The sequence below is a fragment of the Podarcis liolepis genome (assembly GCF_965112155.1).
Source record: "Podarcis liolepis genome assembly, chromosome: 11".
In the NCBI taxonomy this organism is placed as follows: domain Eukaryota; kingdom Metazoa; phylum Chordata; class Lepidosauria; order Squamata; family Lacertidae; genus Podarcis; species Podarcis liolepis.
The window spans coordinates 39615954-39633908 of NC_139565.1; the positions used below are offsets into that span (position 1 = coordinate 39615954).

At 39.3% G+C, this 17955-nt stretch overlaps 1 protein-coding gene across 11 annotated transcripts in view; it reads left to right on the forward strand.

Moving 5' to 3' along the window:
- ADAMTS6 (ADAM metallopeptidase with thrombospondin type 1 motif 6) overlaps positions 1-17955 on the forward strand; it is a 119803-nt gene that overhangs the window by 32732 nt on the left and 69116 nt on the right. For all 11 annotated transcript variants that reach the window (XM_083465195.1, XM_083465198.1, XM_083465197.1 and 8 more), the window contains one exon: positions 13863-13906. In XM_083465195.1, coding sequence (XP_083321321.1) covers positions 13863-13906 — 44 coding nt within the window. The remainder of the gene's footprint in view (positions 1-13862; positions 13907-17955) is intronic.

Consider the following 17955-nt stretch of genomic DNA (forward strand, 5'->3'; position numbering starts at 1 on the left):
CTTGTTATCACAACTGTTAGATTGGGTTGAGAAAGAATGATTAACCTAGATCTCTAGGTGACTTTTATAGCCAAGCAGGAATTCAAACTCAGATCTTTCTCTGTGCTCTGGTTATGTGTTGGTTAAGAATTCATACAAAAATAAATGCATTTTATTGGGGACAAATGACTGGATGGAATAGTAATTCCTGGTGGCGGGCAAGACCATTTCAGCTTGATTTGAAACAGGGTCACTACTTACAAGCATCAATGGTTAACACAAAATCTTGTGGGAAGAAAACATTTTGCCTCCTCAGAAGCCAAAAAGGTTAAGAAAATAGATGCTGGGGAAGACAAAAGCAAATGCATTAAACGTTGTTGCATAAACTATAGTGGTTTGGGTTATGGAGTTCCCTAACTTGTTCACACAAGCTCAGGGATTTCATAGTATAGTATAGGGATCAAAAAACATTTTTCTGTCAGCAGCTACCATAGGAGTTACCGTGGATTGGGCTTAAGCCAAAAATGGGCAGGGCCACCACTTTCCCTCTAATACACCCTACTTTGTTTCTTACCTTCTTCCCGCCCAGTGAGCTGCTGAAAAAGAAATAGATAACTCTTACCAGATGACTTCCCCTCACCATTCAGTCGTTCCTCATCCTTGCTAGAGGTCTGAACTGATTGCTTGCCAGGGGGCTTTTTCTTCCCTCCTTCCATTGTTGCATATTGTAATAGACCTTTTAGGGAAATCATATTTCTTTCATAATATATTTGAATATTCCAGTAGCTCAGTGGTAGAGCACCCGCTCTGCATACAGAAGGCCCCATGTTCAATCCCTGGCATCTCCAGGTGGGGCTGGGAGTGTCCTCTATCTGAAACCCTGGAGAGCTGCTGCCTGTCACAATAGACAATACTGGGATAGATGGACCAGCTAGATTGACTCAGTATAAGACAACTTTCTGTGTTCCTAGATAAATTGGTATTCTAAATTTGGCTTTTACAAACTTAGACAATATTACTAACTGTTCCTTAACTTGCAATATTCACCGATTGTTGTATTTGTCGATAAAGAGTGGAAAAGATAGTGATATTTGTTTATAGCTAATGTTAACTGTCCTTAAGCATGTGCAATGTCATCTTAACAGTGGCATGGAGTGTTTCCTATTAGACTGAAATACCAACTACCACCACTTGCCAATTTTGAAATATCTTCCCTGGCTACCAGTTCATTCCCAAGCCGCTTTAAGATGCTAATTTGTTTGTTTTAGTTTTAAGCCCTATACAGGTTTGGACTTAGGTACCATAAGGATTTACTTCTCACCGATCAACCTGCTTGGTTGTTAAGATCTGCTGACACCCTTCTCTAGGTGTCCTTACAATTAGAAATTAAGTGAGTGACAATCAGGGAAAGAGTATTTTCTAATTTTTTGTAGCATCCCAGCTATGGGATGCCACCCAAGGACTACACATTGCTATCCTTGATAAGCTTTTGTTTTCTCAGGCAATATGTATCTCAGGTGATACTTATATCTTATTAAATGATTTTTAGTTTTTTGTGAGTATTCTGCTCTGCTTCACAAAGCATGACAAAATCAATTAACACTGAATATTATTGTTGGTTGTTGGTATCCATCAACATGACATCCATGAGACAATGGAGCAGTGTATCTTTTGGGGGTGAAGTCAGACTGCTGGAAGGTTACAGCATCTGCTGGGCTATAGAGACCGATCCGGGAGAGAGATATTTTGTTGCAGCTGGGGCAGATGTAAGCAGCTGGTTGTGCAGCTGCTCCTGCACTATGGCATTTCTTCTCTCTGTGCTTCTCCCAGTCATTCCTCTTTTGGTCTCCGCTATGGATGCATGACCTAACTGTTTGTCTCCAGGTACTACAATTGTCTGCAAGTGATTCCCTCATGGCAGGATTGATGTTGCTGGCCTTCATGTCACATATGCAGACATCTTGCCTGGTGACTAAAGCCAGTTCCCTGTAGAACACACCCTTGGGGATACTGCCATCTTCCATTCTGTGGACATGACCAAGCCATTGTAGATACTACTGGGTTAGGAGTGTGAACATGCTGGGAATGTGGGCTTGGGAGGGCACATCTTTGATTGAGACTCTGTCCTGAGATATGATGCCCGGAATCTTCCTTATGCAGCACATGTGGAAGACATTCAAGCGTCATTCCTGGCAGTTGTAAGTTGCCTACAACTCACTTCCATAAGGCAGTGCACTCAACGTGCAAGCCTGATAGACCTTCATCTTGGTCTTGGATGTTCATCACATTCTCCCATGTACTTTTGGAGAGGCCAGATACTGCCGTAGCTGCCTTACTAATACACTTGTCCAGCTCAACATCAATGGAGTGGTTGCTAGTTATGGTGGAACCCAGGAAGACAAAATCATCTGCCACCTCAAGGGTGTGGCCACCAATGCTGATGTGTGGAGTGCTGGTAGCGTTCTGACCCAGGATTTTGGTCTTTGTCAGGCTGGTGGTAAAGCTGAACTCCCTGCAGGCTTGGGCAAAATGATTTGATGAATCTCTCTAGAGCTTCCTTGAAGTGCACTGTCAAGTCTATGTCACCTGCAAACAACATCTCTCGAATAAGGACCCACCAAACGTTTGCCTTGGTATGGAGACATACCAGGTTGAACAGACCCTCAAAATTGCTCCTCAAATGAAAGTACACACTGTCTTCAGTTGAGCTGAAAGCATATGATAGCACCGAGAAGAATATGTCAAAGAGAGTTGCGACTAGAACACAGGTCTGTTTCACACTGCTCTATAAGGAAGGTGTCTGAGGACAAGCCATCATACTGGACAGTGCCATTCATGTTTTTGTGGAAGGACACAATCATCTTGTGAAACTTAGGTGGGCATCCTGTCTTGTTGAACAGTGAGAAGAGTCCTTTTTGGCTGATGAGGTCAGAGGCCTTCATCAGGTCAATGAAGGCTATGTACAAAGACTGTCTCTGCTCTCAGCATTTCTCTTGCAGCTGGCGCAATGAGAAAATCATATCAACTGTTGACCTTTGAACTCTAAAGCTGCATTGTGACTCCGCAGAAAGATTTTTAATGTTGTTGGTACGAGAGGAATGGTAGCCCTTCCCAATTCCTCCTCTGTAAATGACTGGTACCCTCAATTCTGATTGTACCAACTATCAGTACCAACTAGTGAAGGTTTTTGTGCACGGTACACTGCATGCAGGAAACTGGTGTGATTGTTGCAGGCACAAATGTAATACAAACGTAACCAAAGCGGAAAGCTACTTCTCCCACTTGGAACTGATATCACTTAGCTGAATAAGTGGACTGCAAGTTAAATAGAAAAGCACTTAGAAAGCTCTTGGGAAACTTAATTAGCTACATTTTAAATAAAGTAGTAATGTGAGTTTCAAAATTGTGCACCATTTGAAAATAAAATGTCTCTGTTGCCTGCTAATTGGTAGGAGTGTTGCTTCTAAGATGTGTCAGAAATCTGTTTTACATTAGATCAGATAAGAAGAACCTGCTTAAACTCATGTCAAAACATGATTAAACAAAAGAAAATATAAGGAACTGTTATCCTTAAAGTGCTCCAGCACCAAAGACTGTGTTTTTAAGTGAGGATTGTGCCAGGAGAGCAGCTGGAGGATCAGAATACTTGCAGCAGCAATTGCTCCTTTATATATAAATATGGTCTTTTTTGTTTGTTTAACTTTGAAGATTTAAAGTCATGATTTCTCAGTCTCAGTAAATGTTAATAAGAGCTTACAGTTTGCACATTATACACAATTAAAATAAAGTAAAAGTAGGCTGAATTGGCATTTAGATTGTTAGAATGCCACATAGACACTATTTGGTGAGAAGTCTGTTAATATAAATGGTAGTTAATTATTCAACTGTTTTTTTCTATAAATAATAATAATTTCCTATAAATATTTTTGGAAATGTATTTCTGTAAACATAAAAATATTATTACTATTTATTAAATTTATATACCACCCTTCATCCGTAGATCTCAGGGCGGTTTACAACAAAAAATATTTTAAAAATTTAGAAATGTATAAAAGAATGTGTCAGTGATATCTGCTTCCAAAGAGCTGAACAAGACTGACCATACTAATGTTCATGGATGCTAGAAATAATAGTTGGTTTGCCTGAATCCAAACTTTTTTGGAAATTTTAAAAAAAGTAAAATATAAAACATCATAGGATATGAACATGTTAGAATCAGTTGTAATATTCAAATTTGTGACAGAGAGGAGATGGAAGGTTTGTAATTGTATAAGTTATATATTTGCTGAAGCTGCAGAAAAATGTATACAAATGTATACATGTATACATGTTTGATAATTGAAGGATGTTAACTGTATTCTAATATGCATTCTTCATATAGTGTAACAGTTAATTCCATACATTATTGTATTTTTAAACTGCCTTTCCTTTTAAACATTTTTTTTATGGTGACTTGCAATCTAACAGAACTGGATGGTGTTTTGAAGCTACGTCACTCATCTGGCTTCCCTACAGCTTAGATGCTGCCTCATACCATACCAAGATGGAGACATGGGAGGGACAAGGTCAGTTTAGTGCAAATATGCCAGTGGAACCAATCAGAAATGTCAGAGTGTTTAGAAAGTCCAGTTTTCCCAGGACACACATTAAGCTAACTGGCCTGAAATTCCCAGAGTTCCCGGATCCCTTTTTTAAAATTGGTGTTACATTGGCTATTTTCCAATCCTTGGGCATGGAGGCTGATCTGAAAGACAAACTACATCTTTTTGTTAGAAGATCAACAATTTCACGTTTGAGTTCTTTGAGAACTCTCAGGTGGATGCCATCTGGCCCTCATGATTTGTTGGGTTTTATTACTCCATTTGTTCAGAAGAGTTGCCATTCTTGCATTGACTAGCTTATGAGCTAGCTTATGTAGCTGTGAGAAAGGGAGGAACCTTTATTGGAAAAAAATAATTTCCCTTGTTAGATGCAAAGGCAATATTTGTATGTTCAAATACAGCCATATGGTGTCTTATTCTTATTGATTAACTTACTTTGTTGGGTGCTTATCAGTGTTTGTTGAAGACAAAATAATCACCATTCATTCAAACAAAAATAATGTGTTTACTTTGGTTCATTTTCAAACAATCAAACTGTAGCTGATTTCTTACTGCTATAGAAGTCTTGTCACTACTAGAGGAGGGCTTAGGGATTTTCAGTAGAACTAGCAAAGCTTTAAAATCTTAACAGCCCATTAACTGCAGGATATGGTTCATGAGATTTAATGGATACTTGTTAAAGTGAGACATAACTATTCCATTGCAGGAAGGTTGAAGAGGGGTGTGTGTGTGTGAAACCATAGAAATGTTTGTTTTTCCTGTTCCCTCCACCATAATAAAAGACCAGAGCTGCATTTTTTTTAAAAAAAATCATTCAGAAAGCATTGCTGTATATACATTTGCTGTACTCCATAGCATGTCATTTCACAAAATATATGATCAATTGTTTGAAGAAACCTTTACACACACACACACACACACAGAGAGAGAGAGAGAGAAAGAGAGAGAGAGAGAGAGAGAGAGATGGTGTTCATTAGACTACCGTAAATTTTACATTGCACTGAAGTGGTGCTCACTTTGCTCTACTTTTAAAAATCTGACAGCTTATGAGAGTAGTTCTAACTTAATGTCTATGGTATAATATAACTGGCTTTAGATTCTATATATTTTTTGAAAACAAATGAGTTGCCACAAGGCTTTGGTGGGATATAAAGTATTTGAAATGGAAGCCAACCTCCTTTTCAACTGAAAATATATATATACTGTGTTAAAACTCGATGTATGGCAATGTACTCATTCTACTACACATTTTAAGCCTAAAACAAAAACTAATTTGTTTTTACTAATGTTAACTACAGTCAAACCTTGGTTGTCAAACGTAATCCGTCCTGGAAGCCCGTTAGGCTTCTGAAACGTGGGACAACCGAAGCGCAGCTTCTGATTGGTTGCAAGAGCTTCCTGCACTCAAGCGGAAGCTGCATTGGATGTTCGGCTTCCGAAAAATGTTCAAAACTGGAACACCTACTCGAGTGTAGGGCGAGGTCCTGACAACTTCCAGGTTTTTGGTGTTCGGGAGCTGAAACGTTTGTCTGGAGGCGGTTGGAGGATGGATGCCAGCTAACAGATTGAGGTTGAACCCTGACAAGACAGAAGTACTGTTTTTGGGGGACAGGAGGTGGGCAGGTGTGGAGGACTCCCTGGTCCTGAATGGGGTAACTGTGCCCCTGAAGGACCAGCTGCGCAGCCTGGGAGTCATTTTGGACTCACAGCTGTCCATGGAGGCGCAGGTCAATTCTGTGTCCATGGCAGCTGTTTACCAGCTCCATCTGGTATGCAGGCTGAGACCCTATCTGCCAGCAGACTGTCTCGCCAGAGTGGTACATGTTCTGGTTATCTCTCGCTTGGACTACTGCAATGCGCTCTATGTGGGGCTACCTTTGAAGGCGACCTGGAAACTACAACTAATCCAGAATGCGGCAGCTAGACTGGTGACTGGGAGCGGCCGCCGAAACCACATAACACTGGTCTTGAAAGATCTGCATTGGCTCCTAGTACATTTCTGAGCACAATTAAAAGTGTTAGTGCTGACCTTTAAAGTCCTAAACGGCCTCGGACCAGTATACCTGAAGGAGCGTCTCCACCCCCATTGTTCTGCCCGGACACTGAGGTCCAGGGCCGAGGGCCTTCTGGCAGTTCCCTCACTGCGAGAAGCCAAGTTACAGGGAACCAGACAGAGGGCCTTCTCGGTAGTGGCACCCGCCCTGTGGAACGCCCTCCCACCAGATGTCAAAGAGAAGAACAACTACCAGACTTTAAGAAGACATCCGAAGGCAGTCATGTTTAGGGAAGCTTTTAATGTTTAACAGACCACTGTACAGTACAGTGGTACCTCTATATACGAACGGGATCTGTTCCGGAGCCCCGTTCGCATCCTGAAGTAAACGTAACATGGGTGCGTGGGTCGCGTTTCGCCGCTTCCGCGCATGCGCATGACGTCATTTTGAGCATCTGTGAGCGGCGAAATCCGGAAGTAACGCGCTCCGTTACTTCCGGGTTGCCACGGAGTGCAACCCGAAAATACTTAACTTGAAGCTACTTCAACCCGAGGTATGACTGTATTTTAATACTTTGTTGGAGGCCGCCCAGGGTTGCTGGGGGGACCCAGCCAGATGGGCGGGGTATAAATTAAAAAAAATAATCGTCATCATCATCATCATCAACGGAGCTGTTCGAGAAGCGAGTTTTACTGCATTTGCTTTTTGAAAGATGTTATTTAATAGTTTTCTGAACTGAATACTTGAAAACTTGACCACTCTTTCGTACCCCAAAATTTTGGAGCCTCCAGCTGTTTTGCCACTGCTGCCTCTTTTTGCCTTTTCCTGTCTTTTTCTCTAGCCTCTAAATCTACCAGCACCTCTTCTCAGCCAACTGTGGCTAAAGATCTATTGGAATAAGTAAAATGAGGGTGAACATATTAGCATCAGTTTAGTAACTGCCCTAATTGTATTGCATGCTGAAAGAGCATTCTTGTGCTTTTGTCCAATCCCCTCCCCTAAAAAAAATAAATCAATTGACCTTAAAGAAAAGATGGTGGCAAGGTGCCTTGAAGGTCTGGGTTCTTGCCAAGAGCTTAGCTATGCTTTCTGCAGTAAGGGACAGCTTAGTATCGTGAAGCCTTTGATTGTGAGTCAGCAGCAAATTAGAACCTCAAATAGATAATTATCTTTATGATTTCCCTCAAGCATTACAAACTTCTTTATTGGGCAAAATGGAAATTAATTTGAAGTTACCAATTCATTTATTTTAATTTTGTTCTATAAATCAGTTTCACACATTTCTTATCTAATGTAGCAGTGAAATTATGACATCTGAGCTTGTTGAATTTGCTATCCCACTTTCAGATCTTAATTTGGATTTCAGTGAGGAAATGTGTTAGTTGCTGTGTGATTTGCAAACCTTTGGAGCAGTACCCTGGTAATTATGTCATAACAACTGACTTCTGCTTATTTTCCACAACATGATGCATTTGTTCCAATGCTGAAAATGGCTTCTTTTAACACAGGGTTCAATGTAAAGGGCTCTTGGCCTGGGATAGGAAAATGGTTAGATTATCAGATATCAGATCCTAGTATTTCTATTTATTGCTAATTTCAGCTGGAGTAGAAATGCTGTTGTAGCCATTCAAAAGGGATAAAGCAGAGCTTTCCAAACTTTTCATGTTGATGGGACACTTTTTAGACATGCATCATTTCGCGGCCCAGTAATTCAGTTTTACATCATCTCGCAGCACAGTAATTCAGGTTTATTAGCAAACCAGAGGTTAAACTAACTCCTTTCCAGCCCCGGGAGGAGCGTGGGGAGCATTCACATGACTCACCTACACACTGCAGTCAACACACTAACATGTTGCAACACACAGTTTGGCAAGTTCTGGAATACAGAGATATAATATACAATGGGAACATAGGCAAATGGGAAATGGGAAAACAAATCTTGGGTATTTTAAATGGGACAATTATCAGTAGTGGTATTTTATAGTAATTGTTATGTTTAAATGTCCGCTTTAAAGGTTGCTCATAGTTCACTTGGGATTTCTCTGTTAGTGCTGAATTATGTAATATTTTTAATATTTTTAATTAATATTGTGCTTTTCTAAGTTGGCTAAAAAGTTATACAAATATCAAAAGTTTCTATATATATCCTCATTTGTACTTAAACATATTCTCGTATTCTGAAGTCTGACCTAGCATAAACATCATTCTGCTTTGCTATATCAGCTGCTTCTAGTGTTTGTTTTAAGTTAAAGCATAACAATGATTAAAGGCTTATGCAGCTCTTACACATCTCCAGTGGTGCAGACTTCCAGTGAATAGTTATTTGTGCCAGCAATGCACTTTGCAGACTGCAGTGAGTACTCTTCAGAAAAGCATTTTTAGTATAAATTCCCACGTCCATACAGCTAATAACATGGAATTGTTACCGCTCAAAACTGAGATAGTGACTGTGAATAAACACATGTGGGCAACCCATGGCTGCCAAGCTGCATGTGGCTCTCAGCTGCATGTGTAGCCTGCCAAGTCCTGAGGAAACCCACCATTTTTCTCCGCTTCCCAGCTGATCAGCCATCAATTGGGAGATGGTGAAAAGATTTTTGTTTCCATGTTGCTAAGCCTGGAAACAAAGTCTGGACCAAACCCTCCATATTTTAAATCCCTATGAGAGTCATGCTGCTGGTTTGCACTTCAGATACACTGTGTTGAAGATGCTTGGCCAACTTTCATTGTGAAATCTCAGTCATTATGCTCTATTTTGCATCTTTGCTTCTCCCTTTTGACATCAAGTGTAGGGGTTGAACTCATATTTGACCGGAATAGTCCCTGAGCTGCAAACTTTCATTCTGATTTCCCAGATTTTAGGCAAGTTTTTGCATCTTTCCCTTCCTACTACTGGTTCAGGAGTTGGGACTGGTTTGAACTTCAAAAACAGAACTCTGTAATATAAAATTGGATTATGATTTCTGAGTGATAAGAAAATTAGAAAACCCTGGTAAGATCAGTCTAAAACATCATGGTGACCAACCAGATATCTATGGGATGTCTGCAAGCAGGAGTACAACAGCACTCCTTCCATTTTTGACTCACAGCAACTAGTATCCAGAATCATACTACCTCCAACAGGAGAGGTAGATTGATAGATTTGTCTATCATGAATTTGTCTAATTTGCTGTGGATTTTGCTCCCGTAAGAAGTAGTAATGGCCAGCAACTTGGATAGTTTTTTAAAAAATCCAATTTAATGACAATCTCTACATCTTGTGAGATCAAATTTGATTAGTTCTCCGGCCAAACAGCTGCAGCTCTTGCTGTGATGGAGGGGGCTATTTGCATAGCCAGCATCTCAATCTGCAGAGTTCTACCCAACTTCAGGAAAACCAAATGTGACAAAGACATAGATGTTCTATTATATTTATTCATTTTTATTTATTTATTATTATTACATTCATATCTTGCCTTTCTTTAGTGGTGGAACTCAAGATGGAACAGATAGTTTCCAGGTGGTCACTCATGCAGGCACTGACCGAATGCCAATCTGTTTAGCTTCAGCAAGGTGGTGACATCATGTGCCTTCAGACCATACCCTGGGTCTTATACTATGTGGGAGTAATATGACTAGTATATACAACAACAGAGTAGTAGACTTTCTGTTAAAAAAAATGTCATACATGCTTTCAGTGAATTACTGCACTGACAATGAAGTACTATTTTGTTTTGTATAATCCACACTAATTTATTCCACCAAGTAAAATGGTGAAAGGAAATATTGTAGAGGTGGAAATTTGTTTTGTTTATGGCAACTTGTAAAAGACATGTCAAACAAATAACAGGAAAGCTATTCCTATTGAGAAACGTGACATGTGCACTATCCTTTTTCTTCCTTTTTTGGTGTTCAAGGATGAAACTAAATGAATTGTTTACTTTTAGTTTAAGGCAAAATGCTGCTTTGGTATACCAGATTCTGTAAAACTAAGCAGATGTTGTGGCACAAGAAATCAAGAGTTTCAAGTCTTGTATAAAGTTTTGTTGTTCCTAAACATGCACATTAAATCTTATACCCAGAGTTTGAAAAAAAATGATGAGCTTGTAGTATTTATTCCCCCAGAACATCAGCTTTACACAGCAACTTTAAAACTATCAATGGATTATTGACTTTTCTACTTAAATGCCTTAAATACTGGAGGTGTTTAGCCTTATCCAAACATCCTTCCTAATAGGATCAGTTCAGGACTTTGCTATTTGAAGCCTGTTGCAGCCCACTGACACTGTCCCCTGCTGCTCCCTGCCAGAGTAGCTCCTCCCTCCGGAGCTGCCTGCTGAAGCTACCCACCAACACCACAGAGGCTGGAGAGGAGCAGGCAGCAGTGGCGGAAGAAGAGGTCCACTCTTTAGGGCCACATCTGCCATTTCCCCAACTGTCCCTCAGGCTGCAGCCTGAGGCGACTCCCTCACAGTGACTCAAGGGTGGGCCAGGCCTGCCTTTGAGAGCTGGTAGAAACATGGATTTCCATTGTAAGCAGGCTTTCCCATCCAGCAGCACTGGGGCATTCTTCATTAGTCAGACTGTATTTTGGGAATTCATTGATTCCTGGAATGGAAGTGTGTGGATGGAAATGTCCCTTTGAACTAGTCGCTGCCATATTGTTATCAAATAAAAGCAAGTTTGGATATTGCAATAAGAGAAGAGGTGCCTTGAACTTTTTGTTCTTTCACATTTCAGTCTCATTTGAAAGATTTTTCGCATGTTCTCTGGAAAGAGCTGAAAGTTCCTGAAGGGGTGCTAATTTAACCAAAAAACAAAAACAACTTGGAGTACTATAGCATAAATTGATTAATGATTGATACTGTTTCTTTGAAAAAAGTTGATTTGGTTCACCTCAAAAAAAAGAGCTGCAATCCAGTTTATGCCATTGAAGAGTTTTACAAGCAATTTGTTAAACAAGATTCATTTTAACCCATCAGATAATGGTTAATCCATCAGATAATATACAGTATATGCTTCATTTTAAGTATTTTTTTCTCAATAACAAATTATTACCTACTATTTTTTAATATAATCTCCAGAAATGCATTGAGAACATGACTGTGAGAGATATGGGTCTGATATTGAAAGGGTGGGTAGCAGTTTTATTATCCAACCAGCCAATATATGGCCAAACTGTGATAAATGAAGAGACACTTGCTTTGATCACTTGTTTTCTCTTTATCTTGAAATTTGATCTGCTTTCCAGATGCTCCCTGATTCCTCCTTTGTTTGTGCCCACAGAATTTGTGCTGCAGTGTAATAGTCTTGTTATCTAATATTTTATATTTAAAATATTTATAAACTGCTTTTCTTGCCTTGTCCAAAGTGGCTTAGTTGTACTGAGGTGGGTCTTCAGCTAAGGACATGTGTCAATTTGTGTGAGAACATGATCATCTGACCATGATGATCAAATGGTCAAAGGACTTTGGTTATTCCATCCAGATGGATGATTGGGAAAAATTATGGCAAAAAACTTAAAATTCACAGCTTGCTTCACAATAATGGAAAATTTTATGAAAATGCTATATCAATTGTACATGACCCCCAGTAATTGCCCAAAATATATAAAACAAACTCAAATGCATGCTGGAGGTGTAAGCAAATGGAAGGAACAATGTACCATATGTGGTGCGACATTGTCTATGAGGAATTAAAAAAAATGCTTAGACACATATTTGTGAAGAAGCCAGAAGCCTTTCTTCTAAGATAAGGAAGAAGTAAAAAGCCACAATAAGGTGAAGGGAAGTCACTTGTGAAGAAGTATTGATTTATTTTGGTTTACATTCAGGTATAAGTGAACATATTTTGAAGACAACTGGAAAATGTATATAATTAATCAATGTAAAACTCAATAAAGAATACTAAAAATAAAATAAAATAGTGTGAGAACATGAATGTTTCTGAACGTTCATACTAGAGCTGGGCGATATATCGTCCAAAACTGGTTTGAAGTCCATATTGTGATAGCGGTTTCATAGTTTTTGACCTGGAAGCAATATACTGTGAATCATGGTGTGTGTGTGTATGTGTGTGCGCGCGCTATGCAAAAATAATGATGCAGGAAAAACTGTGAAGCCAGCCAATGCCTCTACATAGCTCCATCCTTATTTCAGACTTCATGATATGTCAGTATATCACGATGTTTAGCTGGTGATATATCATGATGTTGAAAAACAGGTATCACCTAGCCCTAGTTCATACCCATTCTAGGGTATGAGAGGTCATTGTAATAACTTCCTGTGTTTTTCGGTTTCTAAAATGTATTCCTAGAAATGTTAAGAGATTCATCTCCTTTTTAAAAAATTTTCTTCAGGTAGAGGACATATGTATCTGTGTCTGTGCATAGGAAGCTGCTTTATGCTGAGTCAGATCATTGGCCCATCTAGCTCAGTACTGTCTACTGAATGCAGAGTTTCAGGTATGGATTTTCTGTTGGAGACTGAACCTGGGACATTTGTGTGCTAAGCGTGTGCTCCATCACTGAGCTCTGGTTCCTTCCTGATGTTAGTCTTAATTATGCTTCTCCAAGTATAAACAGTCACCTTTAGGAGATTTCATGCTGACAATAGTAAGAAACCCATAGAAGCTGATGCTCGAAATGAATGGTAGGAATTTTCATTGTGATTTTTGAACCATTGTTTGAATCTCCAGAATAGGATGGTAACATAACATTTGTGTCTTTCCTTTTTCCTTTTCCCCTTTCCCTTAAAGAAAGAGTTTAGGGAAGAGGGTTAAAAAAAGGAGATTGTTTAATAATGTATCGTTTATTTTACGTATCACTTAGTTCGCTAACATTTTGGTTTCAGGCAACATCAAGAAAGCAGGGAAGAGACAAAACATTAGGATCAAAACATTACTGTTCAGTATCCTAAAATATGCAGTGTCCTTAGGAAGAAAATATTTCAATAGGTTTAGAAAAATGCTTTGTTAGTTTCTTGTTGAAATAGTGATGCTCTGCAGATGTACTGCTGCAACTTCATAACAGAGTGGCAGGCTGTTTTATAAGGCCAGAGATTACAAAAGTCCACTTTAACCTTTTTTTCCTTCCTGGCAGGTGTCCCACTGGCCTGAGGCCAGAGGCTGTGAGCATACTGCAGCCTGTGGTTTACACCAGAACGCAGAGCCGACACTCCAGCTGGCTGCTCATAATTACAGTGATTGCAGTCTGACAACTGGAGTTACACTACAGAAATGTGATAAATATAAAAAATGTATTAACCAAGTTGAACATTTTATAAATATATCTACTCTCCCCTCTTTACAGATATGATATCTGCACATATAAAAACAAGCCTTGTGGAACACTGGGTAAGGTTGCAAAAATGTAACCTAAATGGGTATTTATTTTCTTCAATGTTTTGGTTTTTGTTACTTATTCATTTGACATCATTTCTTGAGATGATTTCCTCACATTTCATGTTTATGTAGAAAATGATTCTGAAAATATATTTTGCTTGCAAGAAGCAGTAATGTTAAAAACAAAAGAATAGTTATTTTGGACAGCTGTGCCACTTTAAAAACCTAGAAGGTAATCAAAGCAACAATTAAAAGGGGGGGGCAAGGGAAGCTCACATTGCTTTCTTCCTCATAAAGATTGCTCTGATAGATTTCACAAATACAAAGAGAAGAAAAGAGACACACAGAAAAACCAGAAATGTTAATGGTAAAAATGTGCTTAAGAAAGCATGCAGTTAACTGATTATCCTGTCTGGTGCAAAAGCCTGAATTTACCACATATCCGTCTCTGAATTCTTTGCCATAATGGTGGTTATATTGTGAATTTGATGCTGTTTTCTGTGTTTTTTAAACTGTTACAGTGCTCTTAATCCATAAAGTATATTGGAAAAGGAAATAGTCTGCCATTTCTTTAAAATTTTGCTCAGTATTTAATGATAACTCTAGGATTTTGAGCAGGCAACTATTTTTTAATGATTGTGCAAGAATTTTGCCATCCCTCCTCTAGGAAACATTAAGACTCTGTTAACTTGCTTTGTCCCCTTAATCCAGAGGTACTTATATAGCACCTGAACAATTGTGTGCTTGAGGTGTCAAAACCCTTGTCTAAATATCAATGTTTTTACAGTAAGCATTTATCCTCTGCAGAAAAACATTTAGCGTTTTCAAATTCTGTCATTTCTAGTTTTAAAATCCACAACATGGCAGATTGAGCAATCCCATAGCTGCAACTTTGCTGGCATCCACTGGCATTTCAGGAGATTTTCATCAATGTACATTTTGTACCACTGGCAACAGAATGACATATGGAATGGGTGGATCACAATGCCACATGGTTATTGCATCTGGAGCTTAGACTTGCACCCCTAGTCACTCCCTGAAATTACATTTCTGTTGATCAGGCATTCTTGTTTCAGCACAAAGTGAAAATGGGTATCTATGGAAGAGATAAGAGAATCTGCTGCTGGGTAGATATTGTGGTTTTTTTTAATCCCCATGTCCTTGCACAGGGAGGCATGAAAGGAGCTATGTGTATTCAGTTGCCTTCATGGAGTGTGTCTACAGCTGTTTTGTAGCTCCAGGAAATATTTTTTCTGCTTCACATCTGTCTAGCACCTGGTGCAGATACTTAAACCAGGTGCTGTGCTCTGATTTTGAACTCTGTTGTCTTCTCAGACCTAAAAGCTTTGTCCAGAATTTCAAATTATTAGCTTGGTCCTGTAGCCTGCCTTAAGACATTCTTAAGTGTGTTTTAAGAATAAATCCCTGCTGGTGCATAGGTAAATTGAATCCCCTAAGGGTCTGTCTATGTATAGTGAGCTGCAGAAGCTCCCTGTTGCCACTGCATCCTTAACCTTTCAAGCACCAACAGGTTCTGAGTAACCGTCACTTTTACATACCCAACTTTTTTAGCTCAGGTCAATTTGAGTATATAGGAGCCATGATACAGGCAAGGGGAACCACATGCTCAACATCAAGTGGTGCTGGGAAGGAAAGGGTGAGGACTCCCATGCAGGTACCAGGGAGACGGAGGAGGAAGCATGAGGACCTCATTCTCAGTAGGAGTGCAGGTCATCTTCTGTGTCACACTGTGGTTGGTCAAATGCAATATTAAATGGGTGTTACATTGCTCATCTCAATAACTTGATGTTGGAAAGGTGGGGGGTTGCCCATGACTTGATGCTGTTCAGCCTGATGCCAGAGAACAGACTCCTTCCTTCTAGAACGGAATCACAACCGTGGCAAGCATAGATTTTGCCTGGCTCTGGTGGCTAGGAGTGCCCTTTTCAGCTCTGGCTGCTACTGCATCCATAGGACAGAGATTACCTGACCACAGTACTCCATACTCTTGCAACTTCCAAATTTGATTACTGCAATGTGCTTTACATGGGGTTGACCTTGTAGACGACTTGGAAACTTCAATTCGCTGGGGCTCTGTTTAGAGCCCATATAACTCTTGTTTTAAAACAGATGCACTGGTTGCCAGTTCATTTCCAGACCCACTTGAAAGTGCTCATCTTAGTGTTCAAAGCCGTAAATGACTCAGGCTCCAAATATCTGAAAGATCACCTCCTTCCCTACCGACTCTCTCAGGTGCTAGAATCAGCAGAAGGGACTCTATTGGTACTTCCTTTACCCTCAGAGGCTCACAAAGTGGTGATGTTGGCCTGGGAGAGGACATTCTCTGAAACAGTCCCTAAGTTGTGGAACTCCTTCCCTCCATTCCTTCATTATAGTTTTTTGCACAAGACAGGATAAGGTAATTTGAAGCTTTTGCTTCTACTTTTAAACTAACTGGATTTCCCTGTTAGATCCAGATTTGGGGACAGTTTGATCCTGGCTTGCTTGAGACATCTTGATCCAGGGAAGTTCTTGGAAAAGGACATATTTGGTTAGAATGCACAAGGACATGTAATACTAAGGGGGAGGAGGAGCATAAAATATTGAGAAAAAAGTGTTGATGGAAGTTGGAGGGAGAGAGATAGCTGAGGAAAAAACACTGAAGGGAGACCTCAGAAAAGAAAAAGGAGAGAAGTAAGTTAATAGCTGTAAGATTTCAGAAGGGTGGAAAATGGACACAAAACAACTGACTGAAGGACATGTTCCTCTAGTAATAATTAACTAACTATGTGCCACATAAATAATAGTAGTTTGGGGTGGGTCATATGTGGGTTTTGTTTTGTTTCACAATTATTAATTAATTTGTTGACAGTTTTTAATGTGTAAAATAAGTATCAGCCATATTCATTAGGAATATTTTCCAATGTTCATCCATTGATAATAACTGAGTGCATTACTTTCAATCATTCTAAAAATGTCAAAGATACTACTCTGGAATTCAGAGTTAAAAAGTCAAACAATTCTATTTGGTTACAATGAAAGTACAATTTAGGTGTATTCTAACTTTGTCTTTGAATAGACTGGAAAGAAGGTGATTGTAACTTTCACCTAGCAGAAATTACAGTTGGTCAAGTAATTTCTACCTTCTTTACCGGAGCTTGTTTTGATTGTTTTCATTCAGTTCCAGTCTGTTGTAACAGATCAGTGTCAGTAGCAGTTATGTAGATTAAAAACTTATTCAAAGATAAAATATCAGGTTGTCTTCCTCATTTCTTACCCATATCCCCCTTGACTTCAACTACTGAGTGCCAATTCAAATAATATGAACATATAATGTTCCTTAAATACTCCAAACTTAGATCTCGGTGAATTTGAAAACTCTCTCTCTCTGGAATCTTTAAGTTGAACAGCCACAGATAATACTGCTGTATATGCTGCTGTTCTATGGACTTCAGACATAGGTTAGGCATTTTGAATTTATGAATTGCTTCCCTCAACAAAAAGGCCCAAAGCAATTTACAATAATAATAAAATACAGTAATAAAAATGCACAAACACATTAAAAACACATTCAGAGTAAAAACATACAATCATTGGTGCTGTCCAAATGCCCGGGAAAACAAAAGCATATATGCCTGGAGTTGAAATGATGATAAAGTTGGCGCCAGTCAGGCCTCCCTGGAGAGAACATTCCAGAGATGAGGAGCTACATAGCCATTCTAATCAGTGGAGTTCTCAGTTGAATTAAGGGATCACAGAAGGCTAGTGGGGAACAGAGTTTCTATGGGGTAAGACTCATTTCTACACCATGCAGGGCTTTATGGATTGAAATGATTGAACAGAAAAGAGTTCAAAGCTGGTGTAAACCCTGGAATGCTGGTGTTAATCTGGTTCCTTGTAACACATCCCTATCAAGTTAATGTTAATCATAATTTAGGTTACTTTGCTCATAGAATACGTTCCCTTCAGTGCTAAAAGTATCCCTTTTTGGTCCTTGTTTTGTAGCAGTATTTTTTCAGGGCACATAATCCCCTAGGAGAGTATGTTAATGTTTTTCCCAG